General features: G+C 53.7%; 1 protein-coding gene across 2 annotated transcripts in view; it reads right to left on the bottom strand.

Annotated features, from left to right (window-relative positions):
• The window catches only part of SPG7 (SPG7 matrix AAA peptidase subunit, paraplegin), a 31,752-nt gene continuing 12,741 nt past the window's right edge, over window positions 1–19,011 (bottom strand). For both annotated transcript variants that reach the window (XM_012737255.3, XM_075995897.1), the window contains exons 7-17: window positions 17,791–17,916; window positions 17,380–17,542; window positions 16,846–17,019; window positions 11,552–11,676; window positions 10,035–10,137; window positions 8,160–8,270; window positions 7,097–7,212; window positions 4,869–5,025; window positions 3,232–3,398; window positions 2,610–2,687; window positions 1–380 (exon numbers count right to left, since the gene is read on the bottom strand). In XM_012737255.3, the coding sequence (XP_012592709.3) occupies window positions 183–380; window positions 2,610–2,687; window positions 3,232–3,398; window positions 4,869–5,025; window positions 7,097–7,212; window positions 8,160–8,270; window positions 10,035–10,137; window positions 11,552–11,676; window positions 16,846–17,019; window positions 17,380–17,542; window positions 17,791–17,916 (1,518 nt within the window). In that variant the 3' untranslated portion in view covers window positions 1–182. The remainder of the gene's footprint in view (window positions 381–2,609; window positions 2,688–3,231; window positions 3,399–4,868; window positions 5,026–7,096; window positions 7,213–8,159; window positions 8,271–10,034; window positions 10,138–11,551; window positions 11,677–16,845; window positions 17,020–17,379; window positions 17,543–17,790; window positions 17,917–19,011) is intronic.

Genomic DNA, 19,011 nt, shown 5'->3' with positions numbered 1-19,011 from the left:
TTTAATCAGCCATTTCTGCGAAGAAATTTACTAATCACGTAGAGGGAGATCAGTCCTGGAGCCCTCCAGCATAGACCATTGGGAGCTTGAAGAGGAGGCACAAATCTTAGCTGCAGATAATCCCAGGGCAGCGGAGTGAGTTTGGGTTCTGGATGGCCACATGTGCAGTCAGGGGGACCCCACTACTTGGGCCAGGACGGCTCCCCCCCTTGCAGGGGCTGCTGGGCCTCTGCTTCCTCCACAGAGTCTCGCTTCTCTCTCTGGGCGTCGACCCACCTCTGCGGGGGGATCAGCTTCTTAGGCCCGTGTGGTGGCGGGCCGATGAGGGCCTCGATGTCCTCGTAGTTGATCACCTCCTTCTCCAGAAGGGCGTTGGCCAGCTGGAAAGACAGATGTGGCCGTGTGAGACTCCCTAGGACAGAGCCGGCTGCCGAGACAGGACCTTTCCCGGGCAGGTGGTGCTGAGGCTCGAGGGCTGCCTGAGAGCAGGATACTCCCGCAGTCCTGGTCCCAGGGAGGCCGGGGGCAGGAAGGCAGCTCTGACAGATGCCCCGTCCCAACCTTGGAAATGACTTGCCAGCTGCCAGCGCCATTAATGTTCCTACTTCCCTTCAAAATCTCTGCTTAGTTTTGGCAACTGCAGTTTCCTTCACCGACAAGGGCGTGTAGTCTGTGGGGCAGGGGAGGGGTGACATGCGGAGCCTCTGATGGAGTCTGGGAGAGGGGTGAGCCGAGCACCCCACAACCTGGGGCAGGGACTTTGCCACTCTAGACATGATGGTGGCAAACCCTCGGTGGACACGCCCGCTGACTGTCTGCAGCCTCTGCCACAGCTCAGCCCCGCACAGAACAGCCACGGGGCACCGTGCTTGTTTCTGATAATGCAAAATGCTTTCCCGTTTTCAAGGCATTTAAACAGTGACCCCTGAACCTCGGGCAACACACCTATACCTGCACCGCGGGAGGGGGACACTTCAGCTCCAGGGCTGCTCTGTCACTACGTTCTGGAGCCCACTGACGGTGCGGGCAGCTCACAGCCCGGCAGACACGTGGCTCCAGCTCAGTGAGCAGTGCGGCCTGCAGCCTTGTTCCCACCTGCCCTTGCTCCCACAGCGGGGAGACCACGCTCTGCAGAGCAGCTGGTCAGCAACACTCAGCTGCTGCTCAACTGAGGCCGCACTGCTCACCAGGCCCAGGGGGGCTGGTGCCGCTGGCCTGGGGGCAACACTCTGAGGACCCCAAAACACACAACTGCCAGCCTGAGAGAGCAGGGCCTCACTTTAACAAAACAAGAAGCAGCTAAGAAACAACCGCCAGGGCCGGGCGTGGAGGCTCACACCTGTAATCCTAGCTCTCTAGGAGGCCGAGGTGGGAGGATTGCTCAAGGTCAGGAGTTCGAAACCAGCCTGATCAAGAGCGAGACTCCATCTCTACTATAAATAGAAAGAAATTGATTGGCTAACTAAAATATATATATAAAAAATTAGCCGGGGGCCAGGTGTGGTAGCTCATGCCTGTAATCCTAGCACTCTGGGAGGCCAAGGCAGGCGGATTGCTGAACATTAGGAGTTCAAAACCAGCCTGAGCAAGAGTGAAACCCCGTCTCTGCTATAAATAGAAAGAAATTAATTGTCCAACTAACATATATATACAAAAAATTAGCCGGGCATGGTGGCACATGCCTATAGTCCCAGCTACTTGGGATGTGAGGCAGGATTGCTTGAGCCCAGGAGTCAGAGGTTGCTGTGAGCTATGACGATGCCTCCATCATCCAGCCTGGGCAACACAGCCAGACTCTTGTCTCTAAAAAAATTTAAAAATTAAAAAAAAAATCAGGCTGGGCTTGGTGGCTCACTCTTAGAATTCTAGCACTTCGGGAGGCTGAGCTGGGAAGATCACTTGAGGCCAGGAGTTCCAGACCAGCCTTAGCAAGAGCGAGACCCTGTCTCTACAAAAAATAGAAAAGGCCGGGCGCGGTGGCTCACGCCTGTAATCCTAGCACTCTGGGAGGCCGAGGCGGGCGGATTGCTCGAGGTCAGGAGTTCGAAAACAGCCTGAGCAAGAGCGAGACCCCGTCTCTACTATAAATAGAAAGAAATTAATTGGCCAACTAATATATATAGAAAAAATTAGCCGGGCATGGTGGCACATGCCTGTAGTCCTGGCTACTCAGGAGGCTGAGGCAGAAGGATCGCTTGAGCCCAGGAGTTGGAGGTTGCTACGAGCTAGGCTGACACCATGGCACTCTAGCCAGGCAATAGAGTGGGACTCTATCTCAAAATAAATAAAAATAAAAAAATAAAAAAAACTGGAAGGGAAAAAGTTTGCAGGTTAGATAAAGATTAAACAAAACTGACAAAACATTAATTAATTGCTAATATGAGTAGAGGAGGATTAGAAAGTTCTTGCTACTTTGAGGGAAATGGCTTGACATGTACATGGTACAAAGCATGGAAAACGCAGGATTTCCGTGGAGCTGGGGGTAACTGACCAGCCCCCGTACTCTATACTCTGTGCACACTGGAAGCACTTCCTGCCGGGGTGGGCAGGCGCGCTCTGTGTCAGCACCACGCGACCACGGCTCCCCCTTCCCACCCCCTGAGCCTCACCGCCTGCAGCTTGTCCAGGTTGTCCAGCAGCACCCGCTCAGTGTGTCTGTAGGCGTTGGCCACCAGCAGTTTCGCTTCCTGCAGACGAAGGGGGCAGACTGTCACAAGCAAGGCCAAGGGCCACGATCTCCAGCCGGGGTCCGGCGCAAAGTACAGAAAAGAACCGCAGGTCCGGGAAGTAAGGCTTTTCCTCTCGTGGGAACAGAACTCAGCTGCCGGCAGACAGCCTCTGAAGCGCCGCTGAGCGCCGGGAATGGTGGTTCAAGAACCCTGCCCCATGCCATTCCCACCCTGCAGGCCCCTCCTGGAGGTGGCCCCGCCTGCCTCTGCCACACCCAAGGCTGCATCAAGAGCAAACGACAGACACTGTCCTGGTCCCATGGGCAGGGCCGCGTGGGCTCCATCATTCAGTGTGTTTGAGATTCTGCCCTGATCCACAGTCATGATCTCATCAGGAGAGTCTAGGTCCTCACCCAGAGAAACGACTCGGCAGGTCAGAGCTACGGCAGAACCCACACTGGGCCTGCACCAGGCTCTCCGCTCGGAAGCCACTGGGCCTCTTCTGAGCAAGCAGAGGCCCTCCCGTGGCAGACTAGACGCCCCTTCCCGTGGGCGGACTCACGTGATCCATCATCTGCTGCAGGCCCTGGCTGAAGGGGCGCCGTCCCACACCCGTAGGGCCCTCCTGGGCATCTGGGAAGGAGACGGGCCCAACGCTAGGCGCCATCCCGAACTGCTTCACCATGGAGTAGGCGATGCGGGTGACCTTCCTCAGGTCATCCTGGGCCCCTGCGGTGTGGGGTCACAGAGGGCACCCTCAGCCGCGAAGTGCTGTCACGGACCTTGGGGCCACCAGCTCGCCCCCTGGGCATTTCACCCCAGAGTCACATTGCAGGGCCAGCTAGACGCCTGCACCTTGTTACCGCCCCTTACAGTTCTAGGACATCCTCTTTGTGTAAAGATCAACTACTAAGGACACACAGCGGGGCTCACTCCACACCGTCTTGGGGGGCTCTCACCTCTCTGAAAGTCCCAGTGAAGTGACAGCTTAAGAATAGTCTGCTCCAATTTATTCCAGCTTTATACAGCCACTACCAATAACTAACCAATTAAATGGATCTATAGTCTTCATATATGTAAACATTTTTTTTTTTTTTTTTGAGACAGAGTCTCACTTTGTTGCCTGGACTAGAGTGCTGTGGCATCAGCCTAGCTCACAGCAACCTCAAACTCCTGGGGCTCAAAGCATCCTCCTGCCTCAGCCTCCCGAGTAGCTGGGACTACAGGCATGCGCCACCATGCCCAGCTAATTTTTTTTTGTTTTGTTTTGAGACAGAGTCTCACTTTGTTGCCCAGGCATGCACCACCATGCTCGGCTAATTATTTCTACGTATATTAGTTGGCCAATTAATTTCTTTCTATTTATAGTAGAGATGGGGTCTCGCTCTTGCTCAGGCTCATTTTGAACTCCTGACCTTGAGCAATCCGCCCGCCTTGGCCTCCCAGAGTGCTAGGATTACAGGCGTGAGCCACTGCACCCGGCCTAATTTTTTTTACATATATGTTTTTAGTTGGCCAATTAATTTCTTTCTATTTATAGTAGAGACAGGGTCTCGTTCTTGCTCAGGCTGGTTTCGAACTCTTGACCTTGAGCGATCCGCCTGCCTCGGCCTCCCAGAGTGCTAGGATTATAGCCGTGAGCCACTGCACCGGCCTGTGTAAATATTTTTGCCCAGTGAAATGATTTTAAGTTTTGCTTATTTCCAAATCTCCTTTAACCATAGCTCATCTTTTAAAAAACAACACTTAAAGGCCGGGCGTGGTGGCTCACGCCTGTAATCCTAGCACTCTGGGAGGCCGAGGTGGGCGGATTGCTCGAGGTCAGGAGTTCAAAACCAGCCTGAGAAAGAGCGAGACCCCATCTCTACTATAAATAGAAAGAAATTAATTGGCCAACAAATACACATAGAAAAAATTAGCTGGGCATGGTGGTGCATGTCTGTAGTCCCAGCTACTTGGGAGGCTGAGGCAGGAGGATCGCTTGAGCCCAGGAGTTTGAGGTTGCTGTGAGCTAGGCTGACGCCATGGCACTCACTCTAGCCTGGACAACAAAGCGAGACTGTCTCAAAAAAAACAAACAACAACAATAAACAACACTTAATAAAATTCAAAACTCCATTTGCGTCACACTACGTAATTCCTTCACCTGATGTCCCCCTCACAGGTGGGGACAGAGGGACGATGGGACCAGCTCCTCACCGGACGTGACCTTGTTGAAGGAGATGGCCTCCGAGGCGCGGCCACCCAGGGCCATGCACATCCGCTCGAACAGCTGCTCCCTGGTGAAGAGATACTGGTCTCTGGGGAGCATCTGCGAGAAGCCCAGAGCGGCGTTGGTCCGCGGTGCGATGGAGACCTACGGAACACGGAGACGGCAGGTCAGCGAGGCGGGATGCGGGCAGGGAGGAAGCGGGCGCAATGCAAGATGAACTTGTCGTCGGAGGGTCTCAAAGCAGGGAAGCCAGTCTGCACCGTGGCACGTCTATAACAAAAGAGGATCCTGACTCGAAAGACGACGGCTCGTAGGAACACAGGGGATCCTGGCCAGAGTCACCAGTACCCACACTGTCAGGGTGTGTCTTCCTCGTAAAATACTAGGTATACAAGTCAAGAGACAAGGCCTCTTAGTAGGAGACAAGCAAGAGGCATGAGGACAAAGCTCGCCCTAACGGCCAGTCTGCACAAACCTCCCGCACCCCTGCCTGCCACTACAGAAACCCCAGGATGCATGAGAGGAAACAGACTGTCCTCACTTCTGCCTCAAGAAGAGGGGCGCTGCCCTAACAGGGAGCCCCACCACACGAGGACAGAGGAAGACCCTACCAGGGGCAGGCCCGCTGTTGGTACCACTGCCGTTTGAGAGTCACGGCAGCAAGGTGACCATGCCAAAGGCCCCTGAGAATCCCAAGAGGAAGCTTAATTTTAAATCTCAAACTAAATTAAATTACCATTAAAAAACTAGAAATAACTATAGCGATGATGTTACCAAATTGGTAACAGTAACTTCACAATCTTTCCCTAGCAGAACATCAAGCCTTAATATTTTTTTCATTATTACTAATTTATCTGATTTTTTTTTTTTTTTTTTTTGAGATAGTCTCACTCTGTTGCCCAGGTTAGAGTACAGTGGCATCACCCTAGCTCACAACAACCTCCAACTCCTGGGCTCAAGCGATTCTCCTGCCTCAGCCTCCCGAGTAGCTGGGACTACAGGCGCAAACCATGATGACCAGCTAATTTCTTCTGTTTTTAGAAGAGATGGGATCTTGCTCTTGCTCAAGCTGGTCTCAATCTCCTGAACTCAAGCAATCCTTCCGCCTTGGGCTTCCAGAGTGCTGGGATCACAGGCGTGAGCCACTGCGCCTGGCTTTTATCTGCCCATCAAGTAAAGTGAAAATTCTGAGTGACAGGAAATTTAAAATTGTGATATTTTGTTCATCATGGATTTTTCTGCATCAATTTATTTGAGATAATCTGTTAATGTATTTATCTTCATTGCTGAGTTTTTCAATGTGCTATAAACAGGTTGCCCAAGCAAGCGTCTGACACCTCTGAAAACCAGCAATGGACACTGACATTCCAAGATGGCCAACTGCTATGCTGTGTGCACGTCTGCAGTGAGTGTGCACTGAGGGTGGGAACCGTGGCTATGCTGTGTGCACGTCTACAGTGAGTGTGCACAGAGAGTGGGAACCATGGCTATGCTGTATGCATGTCTGCAGTGAGTGTGCACTGAGGGTGGGAACCATGGCTATGCTGTGTGCATGTCTGCAGTGAGTGTGCACAGAGGGTAGGAACCATGGCTATGCCGTGTGCACATCTGCAGCAAGTGTGCACTGAGGGTGGGGACCATGGCTATGCCGTGTGCACGTCTGCAGTGAGTGTGCACAGAGGGTGGGAACCATGGCTATGCCGTGTGTGCATGTCTATAGCAAGTGTGCACTGAGGGTGGGAACACAGTGCGGCTGCTTCTCAGGGTGAGCCTCAAACCAGCCACCTGCATGGGCTCCAGCATAAATGCAGTGCCACATCCCAAACAGTAACATCTTCCTCAGCAGTCACTTGGGATCCTCACGTTGTGGATCCACATGTTTTTCAGAAGCTCTTTATAGTATTATTTAATTCCACTTGATAAGAACAGATTTTCAGTTAACAATCGTCAACACGAGCGGTATTTTGAAAATGTGTTCTCAGCTCACTCTTCAGTGTTCCAGAGTCACGTGTGAGCAGACAGCACACATGCAATTCCCCACTCACAGGTCGGCTGCGACTTTTCAGGAGTCAGTCCGGTAACTGAGGCCACGGGCTCAGCCAGAGACATGCAGTCTACTCCTGCCTCCTGGCTTCCGCCCGCCGTCCCAGGAGACCTGTCACTCCCCAAGCACCCACCCAAAGGCGTTCCCAGAGCGGCTCTGCCCAGGACCCACCTTCATCACGGCCTCCGTGTGCTCCAGCAGCCAGCCCACCAGGGCGTGGCCCGACTCATGGAACGCGACCACCTTCTGCTCTTCCTTGGATAAGATCTTGCTCTTTTTGGCAGTCCCTGAAAGCAAGCCAGGGATGGGCTGAGGCACACGGGCTGCTCTCACCTGTGCCCAGCAAGGTCCTCTCTGCACAGCCGCCTGCTGCAGGTCTCCCCTCCCCCATCCTCTTCTCTTCTCCTCACATGGCCTGGGTCAGACGATGCCTCCCGACTCACAGCCCCCTGCTCAGCACCTGCGAGTAATAAATCTCTGAACTTGCTTCCTACCGCAGTGGTGTATTGAACTTGTGCCTTCATCTGAAGGGCCAGGGGCCCGTCTAGGCTGGGTTTCCCTGGAGACGCTGGGGGGACACAGGTCCAGCTCCCTCACTGCCTGCTGGGGGAAGACTTGCCCAACACTCAGAGAGTCCACACCACAAGTGAGGAAGGACCCCCACACACTGAGAGACAGTGTCCTGTTAGTATTTTCTTTAATGAGCTTGCAAACAGCTAGGGTGACGGTTTCAGCAGAGACTGAGGTCACACCACAGACTCACACTTCTCTGCGCAGTCTCTTGACGGCACAGATATTTCTGCAGGTCTGTGGGTGGTGCAGCCTCAACCTACCTAGGAGTGCAGCCCTGGGCATCTATCTGTTCAGTTGGTGGTCGGCTCTCAGCCACCACAGGGATAGCTGCTGGCCTGAGCACCAACGCACCTGGGCTTTCCAAGCACATTGATATTTCTACGTGATGAGTGTGTGAGCTCTTAGGTACATCTGCAGTCTCTCAAACCAAGCAAAAGTAAGTTGTAAAGGTCTTACAGAACACCGAAATACTTTACATATTTTCCCTCCTGTCTGGGAATTCCTTGCCACTTACCTAAATCATACCATGTCCAGGCCTATATCGGGTTCCATCTGCCTCCCCTCTAATGTTAATTTGGGGGACTGGTCTCTGAGTGGGTATTTCTGGGGTTCAAGCCCTGCTGAGAGCAAGGCCTCAACAAATGGGACACAGTCTTCATACCGGCAATGACGCGCTCCACGGCGTACTCGAAGTTGAAGGTGTGGATAGACGTGTGCCCCTCCCTCGCGGCATGCAGCGCGGCCTCGTTACAGATGTTGGCGATATCGGCACCTGTCAGCACAAAGACAGATGGGGTGGGGGAAAACAGGGCAGGTGTTAGTGCTATCAGGATTTAAGAAGAAGGAAAGTGGCCGGGCGAGGTGGCTCACGCCTATAATCCTAGCACCTTGGGAGGCCGAGGCAGGCGGATTGCTCAAGGTCAGGAGTTCGAAACCAGCCTGAGCAAGAGTGAGACCCGGTCTCTACTATAAATAGAAAGAAATAAATTGGCCAACTAATATATATATATAAAATTAGCCAGGCATGGTGGCACATGCCTGTAGTCCCAGGTACTCGGGAGGCTGAGGCAGAAGGATTACTTGAGTCCAGGAGTTTGAGGTTGCTGTGAGCTAGGCTGACACCACAGCACTCACTCTAGCCTGGGCAACAAGTGAGACTCTGTCCCCAAAAAAAAAAAAAAAGAAGAATGAAAGTGACCCAGTGCAGTGGCTCACGCCTGTAATCCCAGCACTCTGGGAGGCTGAGGCAGGAGGATTGCTTGAGGCAGGGAGTTTGAGACCAACCTGAGCAAAAGCCCATCTTTATAAAAAATACAAAATTTAGCCGGGTGTGGTAGGCTGAGCCTGTCATCCCAGCTTCTCAGGAGACTGAGGCGAGAGGAATTTGGGGCCAGCCTGGACAGTGTAGTGAGACCCCATCTCAAAAAACAAAAGTCACTGGGATAGAACATCTTATATTTTCCTGGTTAGAGCTGGAACCCATACTACTAAGTGAAGTATCCCAAGAATGGAAAAACAAGCACCACATATATTCACCAGCAAACTGGTATTAACTGAGTAGCTACAGCAATAGGGTATTGGGCAGGGGGGAGGGGGCAGGTATATATATACATAACGAGTGAGGTGTGCACCATCTGGGGGATGGTCATGCTGGAAACTCAGACTTGTGGGGGGAGGGGGGAAAGGGCATTTATTGAAACCTTAAAATCTGTACCCCCATAATATGCCGAAATAAAAAAAAAAAACTGAAAAAAGAAAAAGTCACTGGGAAGTGGGAGGCGGGTGGCAGCTCCTTGCACAGTGTCAGACTGAAGCCATCGTGGACATGAGCTGCCGAGGTCTGCCCCGCCCGAGCGTGCTGGCAGGTGACAGTGCGCAGCAGGCTTCTACACATTCTCTCAGGTTTCCTTCCGCCTCACATTTCACGTGAGCGTTGACAGGTGAGAGATTAAAGGGCCTCTAACAGCCACTAGATTCTAGCTAAAGACCTTAAAAAACAATCAAAAGAGAAGATACAATATCGTAATAGAAGGGATTTTCATTTACATTAACCTTTAAAGTGGGAGCTGTACAGATCAGCTCTTAACTGGTGATGTCTTTTTACTGACTCGAGGCTGAGACAGGCAGGGGTGGGGGGAGGGCTGGTGCAGGTGCAGGAGCCCTGGTCTGAATGGGGGAGGCCCCGAGTGACACTCCACACCATGTGGGCAGATGGTACACGATGCCCAGAAAGCAGAGCCACTGGGACACAGTGGGGGCCGCTGCTGGGGCCGCAGACATCACCACTGCTGTCCCTGTAGTCAACACAGGCCACAGAACCGCCGTGGTTTCCCAGCACCGAGAGGACGCAGCAGTGTCTGTGCCTCTTGTCGCTCTCCTGCAGCCCCCGTGCAGTCTGGTCCCACCAGCTCGCACTGACCAGGCCACCCCCGAGACGAGGGGCAGCGCTACCCCATGGGAGGGCCCCGTACCCGCCTGCAGGTGAGACTGCCTTCCCTCAAGCTGGCGCTGCACAGGCTGCAGGTCAAACACATACCGCTGAATCCAGGCGTCAGCTCCGCCAGACGCTGGGAGTAGTAGGTGCTGGCCTGGGTCAGCTTCAGGCTCTTCAGGTGCTGCTCAAAAATCTCACGCCTCTCCTGCCGGAAAGAGGGAAGAGGACGCAGGGTTGGCCTGGAACGGGGCTCACGTGGAAGGTGTAGTAGGCATATGTCTGTGCAAAGAGAGCAGGCGACCCCGCGTGTCCACTGCGCAGATGAGACCTGAGTTTTTGGGGTTTTTTTTGAGACAGTCTCACCCTGTTGCCCGGGATAGAGTACCGTGGCATCAGCCCAGCTCACAGCAACCTCAAACTCCTGGGCTCAAGTGATCCCCCACCTCAGCCTCCTGAGTAGCTGAGACTCCAGGCATGCACCACCATGCCTGGCTAATTTTTTCTATATATTTTTAGTTGTCCAGATAATTTCTTTCTATTTTTAGTAGAGATAGGGTCTCGCTCTTGCTCAGGCTGGTCTCGAACTTCTGAGCTTAAGCAATCCTCCCAAGGCTTCCCAGAGTGCTAGGATTACAGGTGTGAGCCACTGCACCCGGCCGAGACCTGAATTCTTAAATGACGGTTCCTCACCATCAGTCATGACCCATGGCTGGGGAAACCAATTCAGAGAGGTGCAAGCAGTGTGTTAAAAATGAAAATGAACAAATGAATGAATGAAAATGAAGCACATTGCACACAGCTAGGGTTTACTCTGCAAACTGATTCCCATGCACACTGCATATTCTAGATCTCAACGTGAAACGCCTCCTACGTGGTCAAACAAGACAGCGAGCCTCCCAGAGATGCGGCGCCGGGAGTCTCAGAGGGAAGGGCTCCTGCTCCCATCTCACTCTCCACTCCATAGAAGCCGGGCCAGCACCAACCAGCCGCCCTCGGGTCCTCGCTTTCACCCCTTCCTGCACCAGTTGAATTCCTGCTCCCTCAGGGCCACAGAGAAGGCCCTTTGGCCAGAAGGCGGGATGCACGGCCAGAGGCCTGAGACAGAAGAGAATGCGGGGTGAGAGGCCCCAGGCCAGGGGCCTTTTACCCACCCTACTTCCAGGGCAGCTGCACAGCCCACAGCCCACAGCCAAGCAAATACTCGAGCGTTAGGACGCGGGTTCTGCGGCCGTCCACAGGCTCCAGATACACAGGGTCAGACACCACACAAGAGGAAAGGGATTTCTTACTATTTTTCCTACTAGATTTGGTTTCAAAGAATTTGCCATAAAACTCAACCAAGATCGGCACACTCAACCCCAAATATTTAAGGACAAATGAAAAAACAGCAGTGGGTGAACAAGCAGCAAAGCCAATAAAGGGCAAAGAGTCCAAGAACGTGGACGGGCAGCACCAGGGGGGCCTGCAGCAGGCGTCACGCCACGACCGTGTCCCACAGGGCCAGACACCCACACAACTGGAGCAAGGCCGGCCCTGGCAAGCCCCATGCCCGGGCCACGCTGGCCAGTCCCGACCCCTTCATGCTCCTGGGGGAAACTCCACCCAGCCCCGGCTCTGACCTGCAGGGTGGGAAGGTCAATGAAGACATGTCGGTCGAGACGGCCTGGCCGCATCAGAGCGTTGTCCAAAATGTCGGCTCGATTAGTGGACGCCAGGACGATGACGTGGTCCGTGGTGCCCATGCCTGAGGGTACAGAGCAGACACGGTGGCCTTAGGGGGCATCCCTGACACAGGGCTCTCCCTGTGCGCTACCCTGTCACCACATGGCAAGGAGAGGCTCCTGAGGCCCAGTGAGAAAAGAGCACGCATGTCCTGCTGGGCCAGGGCAGTGGCCTGACTTCCTTGGGAGCTTCCAACCCAAACCACCAGGAAGAACAGTGGTCCCTGTTTCGGCAACTGAAAACAGCGACGCCTCCTCCAGGTGTCTGCTGAGGCAGAACCGTCCACATCTCTGGGGGAATCGGGCGTCCAATGGTGCCACTGGGAGCTGCCCTCACCTGCCCCGCTCCCCGGGCCAGGGTCATTGCTACTTGGCACTGCAACACTCTGACACTTGGTCTTAGGGCCTGGGTGTCAGGCCCATTTCTCACCTGAGAATGCTACAGTGAGTTCAGAAACTAACACCGGACACTGATTTTAATAAATCAGCTGCAAAAAGTCATGTGTGAAGCAACCAGGGGAACCTGAGCCTAACTGGGTATCAGATGCGATTAAGAACCCCATTACCACCAAAAATAGGAAAGTTAGCCGGGGACACCTGTAGTCCCAGCTACTCAGGAGGCTGAGGCAGGAGGATCACTTGAGCCCAGGAGTTTGAGGCTGCTGTGAGTGAGGCTGACGCCACTGCACTCAACTCTGGGTGACAGAGCGAGACTCTGTCTCAAAAAAAACAAACAAAACCCCAGACGTCAACCCCCGTCTCGTCCCCAGGGCCCGAGACCCGCTGGGTAGCTGGCAGTGAAAGCCTCATACCACCCGTGCCACCTGAGAGGACAGAGGGTGGCAGCTGCAGCTTCAGTGTGTGGGCCAAGACAGAGTGCTCCGGGGGCCACTCCAAACAGAAACACTGTGCCAGCGCACTCCCTCTCGCACCCAAACCCTGAGCCCCAGTCCACAGCCCGTCTGTCAGCCCCGACTGTCTGCCCTGGCCTAGGACTGGTAGAGGCTCCCCCAGTGCTCTCATCGATGTTTTACCAACAGGCCTTCAACGTGGAACAGGTGGGAGTGGCCACCCCTACCCGAAGGGGGCGGGAGGTGCTGGTGTTTCTCACTGTGCCAAGCACCGGATGGCAGCAAACCCCACCCAGGGCAGCTGTTCCCGCCAGAGCGCACACTTCTGACCCCAGGCCCGGGTGGGTCCAGAAAGCAGCTCCCAGCAGAGGCCAGAGCTGCTGGTCTGGAGAACACAGCGAGAACCACCAGTGCACGCCAGTGTGCTCAAGCCCGGCACACACTGGAGCTGCCGGGGCCACCAGGGAACCAGGGCCTGGGCTCCCAACGTGTCACTGCACCCCCACACTGGGCTGCCCGGACACAAGAAAGCCATGGCAAACACAACTGAGTAAAAGTAAAATTAAAGAAAAAAGAGTGCCAGCATGAAACGTTCACAACAGCCTTTCTCATGTTTGACTTCCACTGTTCAGGGATGACTCTGCGAAAACCTCGTACACTGTCAGGGTTCACATCACGCGATGGCTGTTTCATGACTCCGGAGCTGGGACTGGGATGTCTGTCGCAGGGGGACCTTCCTGAGCAAAGCCCCCGTTCTGCCGATGACCCTGCGGACAGGGAGCCGGGCTGGACTGGGCCCTTCCCACGGGGGTCTGGCGTCCCACAGGGACGACGCGCCGGGGCTGACGCCCGACGCACAATGCCGGGCTTTTTCTCGGCCTTGGTGAGTTTTCCCACGGCGGACACAGCATCCGCTCCATCCTCTGCACAATGAACAGAGCGCGCTCCGCCCCGAGGAAGCAACAAAGACACATCTGAGGGGCTAAGAATGCGCAACTGTGTCTCTGCATAAAGGGACTTGTTTGGTGCCGGCCCAGCTCAACAAGAGGCCCTCAGTGAGCAGATTCTCAAGCCTGAGCAGACCCAGGGCCGGAAGCAGCTATTTTTGGAGTGACAAAGAGAGATGCAGCTCCGAAAAAAGTGTCATTGGATAAACGCTTCCTGGTGGGCTCAAGTCTCCCCAAGAAGGTGGCCTCTATTTTCAGTGCAGAAAGTAACACGAGCACAGAGCCCGGGCTCCTCTCCCAGGGCCCCGTGTGTTAAGGGAAGTAGGAGCCACGCGGGAAGGTCTCCCCTGCGTTTCCTTCGCAGTCACCTGCAGCGACGTCTGCTCAGCACACAGGAGCACAGCATCTCGGGGTGGCGGTGTATGGCTTAACCTCACAACCCCCACTTCACAAACCACAGCTGGCCTCGAGGGGCCTGGCGTGCAGCCACAAAGCGTTCCTCTGCACGTCCATGGATGTGCTTGTGTGTGCAGCTCTCACGGAGCAGCCACAGGAGCCCAAGACACATGTGGAAACCCCACTTTCATCCTCAGTGAGGCTTAAGACTAGTCGCTGACGGACTAGTCATCTGATGACTTTCTAAAGGCTACGATCACTTCTTGTCCACGAACATCACAAAAAGTTATTCATTCCCTAAAGAAACCACCAGAAGCTACAGGTGCAACCTGGCCCTCGTGACTGCAGAGCGTGGCTGGTGTGCGGTGCTGGACTTTTCTATGCCGCTCCTGCTCCACACGGCCCAGGCGGCTGCTTTGAAACACTGTGGGGTATTCCACTGGGGCACGTCTCATAAGCCCAGGGTTCCCGACGAGCACCGTCTGTAAACGTCAGCGTACTACGCCATGCTGCCGCCACTCACTCAACTTGCCAATGGTCACAAGACCCTCGTGGCCAGAGCCTAAGGTGAGATCTTGTCAGGACTCCAAACTACCTGCTTGTCCTTGGGTAACTTCCAAAAGCAACAGTCGAAGCCACTAAGAGATGATGTAAAGATGCTCAAAGAAAACCAATACAATATGGTTGAAGACTCCATCAGCTATCTTTTTTAGATGTATTTTTTTTTTTTTTTTTTGAGACAGAGTCTCACTTTGTTGCCCAGGCTAGAGTGAGTGCCGTGGTGTCAGCCTAGCTCACAGCAATCTCAAACTCCTGGGCTCAAGCAATCCTCCTGCCTCAGCCTCCCGAGTAGCTGGGACTACAGGCATGCGCCACCATGCCCGGCTAATTTTTTCTATATATATTAGTTGGCCAATTAATTTCTTTCTATTTATAGTAGAGACAGGGTCTTGCTCTTGCTCAGGTTGGTTTTGAACTCCTGAACTCAAACGATCCGCCCGCCTCGGCTTCCCAGAGAGCTAGGATTACAGGCGTGAGCCACCACGCCCAGCCTTTTAGATGTATTAATAGCCACCGTTTCAACAGCAGGTCCAGCTCCTCCGTTGCCGGGCAGAGCTAAGGCACCAGCCACAGTCCCTCCGGAGAGGGTGTGAGTGCACAGCCAGAATTCCTGACAGCCCAGAGCCTCGCCTGGAGGGTCCTCTCGGAGGGTCCGCAGAAGGCCCATCTTCGAGTGGGTGTCTCCGGACAGGGACACACCAGCACCTGAACCGCCTGTGTCTCTGAGGACACTCAGCGCTCTGAAAACTTTACTCCCCTACATGTGCAAGGTGGCTGTTCAGATCTCAGTAGCTCATGCCATCGTTCCTGAACACATGTGTTGATGAACGGCTAGACTACCGAGACAGGAAGTGGGGGCAGGCAGCTCCAGATGCAACCCGTTCTTTCAGGACACCTGAGTAATGCAGCTTTTCCCTGATGTCACCGGGAATCTCCCTTTGGCTTTAAGCCAGCACAGCTCACAGACCTTACAGAACACCCCCCACCCCCACCCCAGGCATCAGTCCCTCTGGGTTCACGGCGCCGAGTGGCAGACAGTGGGTCTGAGCACCGGGGAAGGCCCAGCCCCTTGGCAGAGCCCACCCGTGGACGAGACACACAGACGTCTCGGCATGGCTGTTTCTGCAGAATGCACGGCTCCCTCTGACCGAGGACACACCACAGCCTCACAGAGAGGATGCTCCTCATGGACGAGCACCATGGTCACAACGACAAAGACCGAGAAATGAGTGAGTGGAGGAGACAAAATGCAGGGGGTGGAGGAAGCCCAGTCGCCAACACCACCGCCGGGTCCTGACCAGAGAACAGCGTTCACCTCACCACAGCCTGTGGGAGCTCAGGGGAAGCTATCAAGGAACACTTCGGCTGCTTCTGCAATGCTTCTGTAAGTCCAAAATTATTTCAAAACAAAGGCTGAAATGAAGTTTCACCCTTAGTCATGTATAATCAAAACTCTACTGTATATATGCTGACTCTTCCAAACAGTAGGCAACATTTAAAAGAGGAAAACAGACAATAGATGTTCTATTGGAACCAAAACTACTTTGAAATAAAAGTGTCTCCATAATCTACAATATCTACAATGTAACTAGAATTCTGATTAAAGAAAAGCTAAGAATGTATCTTACAAAGCAGAACTCTACAAGAAATGTCTACGCATGTTCACAGAGGCATGACTCACAATGGCCTCAGTGTCCGTCGATGGGTGAATGGATTAACAAAAGGCAGTCCGTACACACAATGGGATGTTATTCAGCCTTAAAAAGGAAGGAAATTCTGACACATGGTACCACATGGATGAACCTTGAGGATATTGCTCTCAACAATGAAAGAGGCAGACACAGAAGGACGAGCACTGTATAACTCCACTCATAGGAGGTCCCGGAGTTGCCAAATCCAGAGACAGAAAGAACAGAGGCTGGGTGGGATGGCTCAAGCCTGTAATCCCAGCACGTGGGGGCCAAGGAGGGACAATGGCTTGAGGCCAGGAGTTCAAGACCAGCCTGGGCAACAGAGCAAGACCTCATCTCTACTCTACAAAAAATTAAAAAATAAAATATAAAATTTTTTAAAAAGTAGAATAGAGGTTACAGGGTTTAGGGGAGGGAAAATGGGAGGTTATCGTTTAGTGGGAACAGAGTTTCTGTTTGGGCTACAGAGAGAGTTCCGGAGATGGCTGCACAACAGAGTGAATGTGCTTCGTGCCACTGAACTGTACACTGAAAAATGGTTAATACAATGAATTTTACATTATATGTATATTATACCATGATATTCACGCAAATAAAATGGATCTTGCAAAAGCAGATCAAACAACAAACGATTCCGTGTCACCTTTGTGGGGTCAGCTCCATTAAAAAGAAAAAGAAACTGCAGAAGCCTGACGGGAGGTCACTGCCGGGCACCAGCCCCCGCGGGCAGGACGCAGGGCACTGACCGTCCATCTCCACCAGGAGCTGGTTGAGCGTCTGCTCCTCCTCCGTGTTGGAGAAGCCGGACACGGCACTGGCGCGCCGCTTGCCCACGGCGTCGATCTCGTCGATGTACACGATGCAGGGGGCCCGGGCCCGTGCCTCCTTGAAGAGGCTCCGCACTCGAGCAGCGCCAAGGCCTGGGCGGACACAGAGAGTGTCAGGAAACGGATGGAACACGGAAAACATGTCCTTTCCTGCACTGGGGTCAGGCCCACCTGTCCCCAGGGATGACAAAACCTACACAGGCCTCCCTCCCACCCCCGCACCCAAGCCAGTAAGTCGCTCCTGCAGGGCCTCTGCAGGAGTCCCGGCCTCCCATGGCCACCAGTGCGTGTGGCTTCAAAGCACATCACCCCCCATTCACCAGACCCAGCACCTCCTCTAACTCAGGCTCCTGCTTCCCTCCTCCACACCCCTGCGCCTGAAGACAGGAACGCGGAGGAGAGCCACCCCAGACAAGGTCAGCTGGGCCTGTCCACGGCCCCACCGGCACCCACCTCCGATGACCTCCACGAACTCCGGGCCGGCCATCGCCAGGAAGGGTACCTGGGCCTCCGTGGCCACCGCCTTGGCCAGCAGCGTCTTCCCACAGCCGGGGGGTCCGAGCAGCAGCGCACCCTTTGGAACCTTGGCGCCGAGCTGCAAGAAGCGCTCCGGGCTCTAGACAGCAGGAGACAGCGCAAGGCTGACCACTCGGGTTCAGAGAATGCTTAAGAAGGAGCAAGAAGGGCAGCTACGGCTCACGCAGTTCCGGAAAAGGCAAAGAGCTGAGCTTGGTGTCCCCACGGGGCAGAGAGGTCACCACTCAACACCTAATCGACCGAATTCCCGTCCCCCAGGTGGCTTCCTTCTGAGAGAGAAAGGTAGCCACCCATATACCTCCTTCCTGCTCAACACATGGCTCTTACCTTGAGATAGTCCACAAACTCTAAGACTTCCAGTTTGGCTTCATGCATCCCAGCCACATCTTTGAAGCTGACTCCTTTGCCCATCTTGCCATCCACAATGGTGAAACGAGCCATTCTGAGCTGGTTCTGTACAGAAAGACACAGCATTGTAAGCAGATACACGCTCCAGGCAGAGCGAGGGGACCTGCTGGCACCGGAGGCTCAGCCCCTGGCGTCTGTGCTGACCGGGGGCCTCGCCCCTCCCGGCCCCAGGCCCCATCGTGGGGGAGCCTCACACCCCAGGGGACCCACACACCCACTCCAGTCAGACAGGGCTCACAGGCCACACTGCAGACACAGGGAAACGTGTGCTTTGCATTGTTAATTAACAAGAAAGTTACCTAGTAATTTGCTTTAAAAAAATCCTCCCACACCACAGTGAGGACAGGAAACTGTCCTACTCCACATGATTTTCTCCACTACTGTTAATTTCTTTTTCTGGCTATAAAAATAATACGATAATAATCAGCACTGCAGGGTCTTGGTAGAAATGTTAACGGGTAAATTCATGGAGAGCCGCAGGCAGGCAGGAAAAGCTCCTAGCATGTGCACGTGCTTCAGCCAGATCCCACTCTCAGGAAGAGACACGGGGCAGACACACAGATGATGCGTGTGTGTGTGTGTGTGTGTGTGTGTGTGTGTATGTGTGTGGAATTCATCTTGGTGTTATTTACATACACCAAAAATAGGAAAAAATTATGACACTTGTTGAGTAAAACATGGTACAGCCCCACAATGAAATACCACGGTGCCATTAAAAATAACAGTGTCAGTCTTTAGCCAGACAAAGAAATATGCTCCCAGTGTGAGTGGAAACAACAGGGTGACGCTCTGCATCTGTGCCCCAGCCCCTCCCAGGGATGGAGCAGGGATAGCCCAGCAGACACGTCCACCGCCTAGCCCAAATCCCAGCAGAAGGGAAGCTGTAGAGGGACAACGCACTTCACAATGAAAGTCACCACGACAGAAGATTGTTAAAGCATTAAGGTGGTTCCTTTAAAGACAACCTATAAAATTCTTCAGCTTCTTAGCTAGTAGAGAAACCAAGGGGAAAAAACCATTTCCAGTTGCTTACTGAAAAACGTAGAATAAACTACCCTATGAACTCATTGGCTCAACCACCCGGAAGTCAGGAGAAAGGGGCCCTTGGTCAATGCTGGTCACCACACACCCTTCAGCCAG

Source organism: Microcebus murinus, chromosome 20, assembly GCF_040939455.1.
Source record: "Microcebus murinus isolate Inina chromosome 20, M.murinus_Inina_mat1.0, whole genome shotgun sequence".
In the NCBI taxonomy this organism is placed as follows: domain Eukaryota; kingdom Metazoa; phylum Chordata; class Mammalia; order Primates; family Cheirogaleidae; genus Microcebus; species Microcebus murinus.
This window is presented reverse-complemented; position numbering and strand designations above follow the sequence as displayed.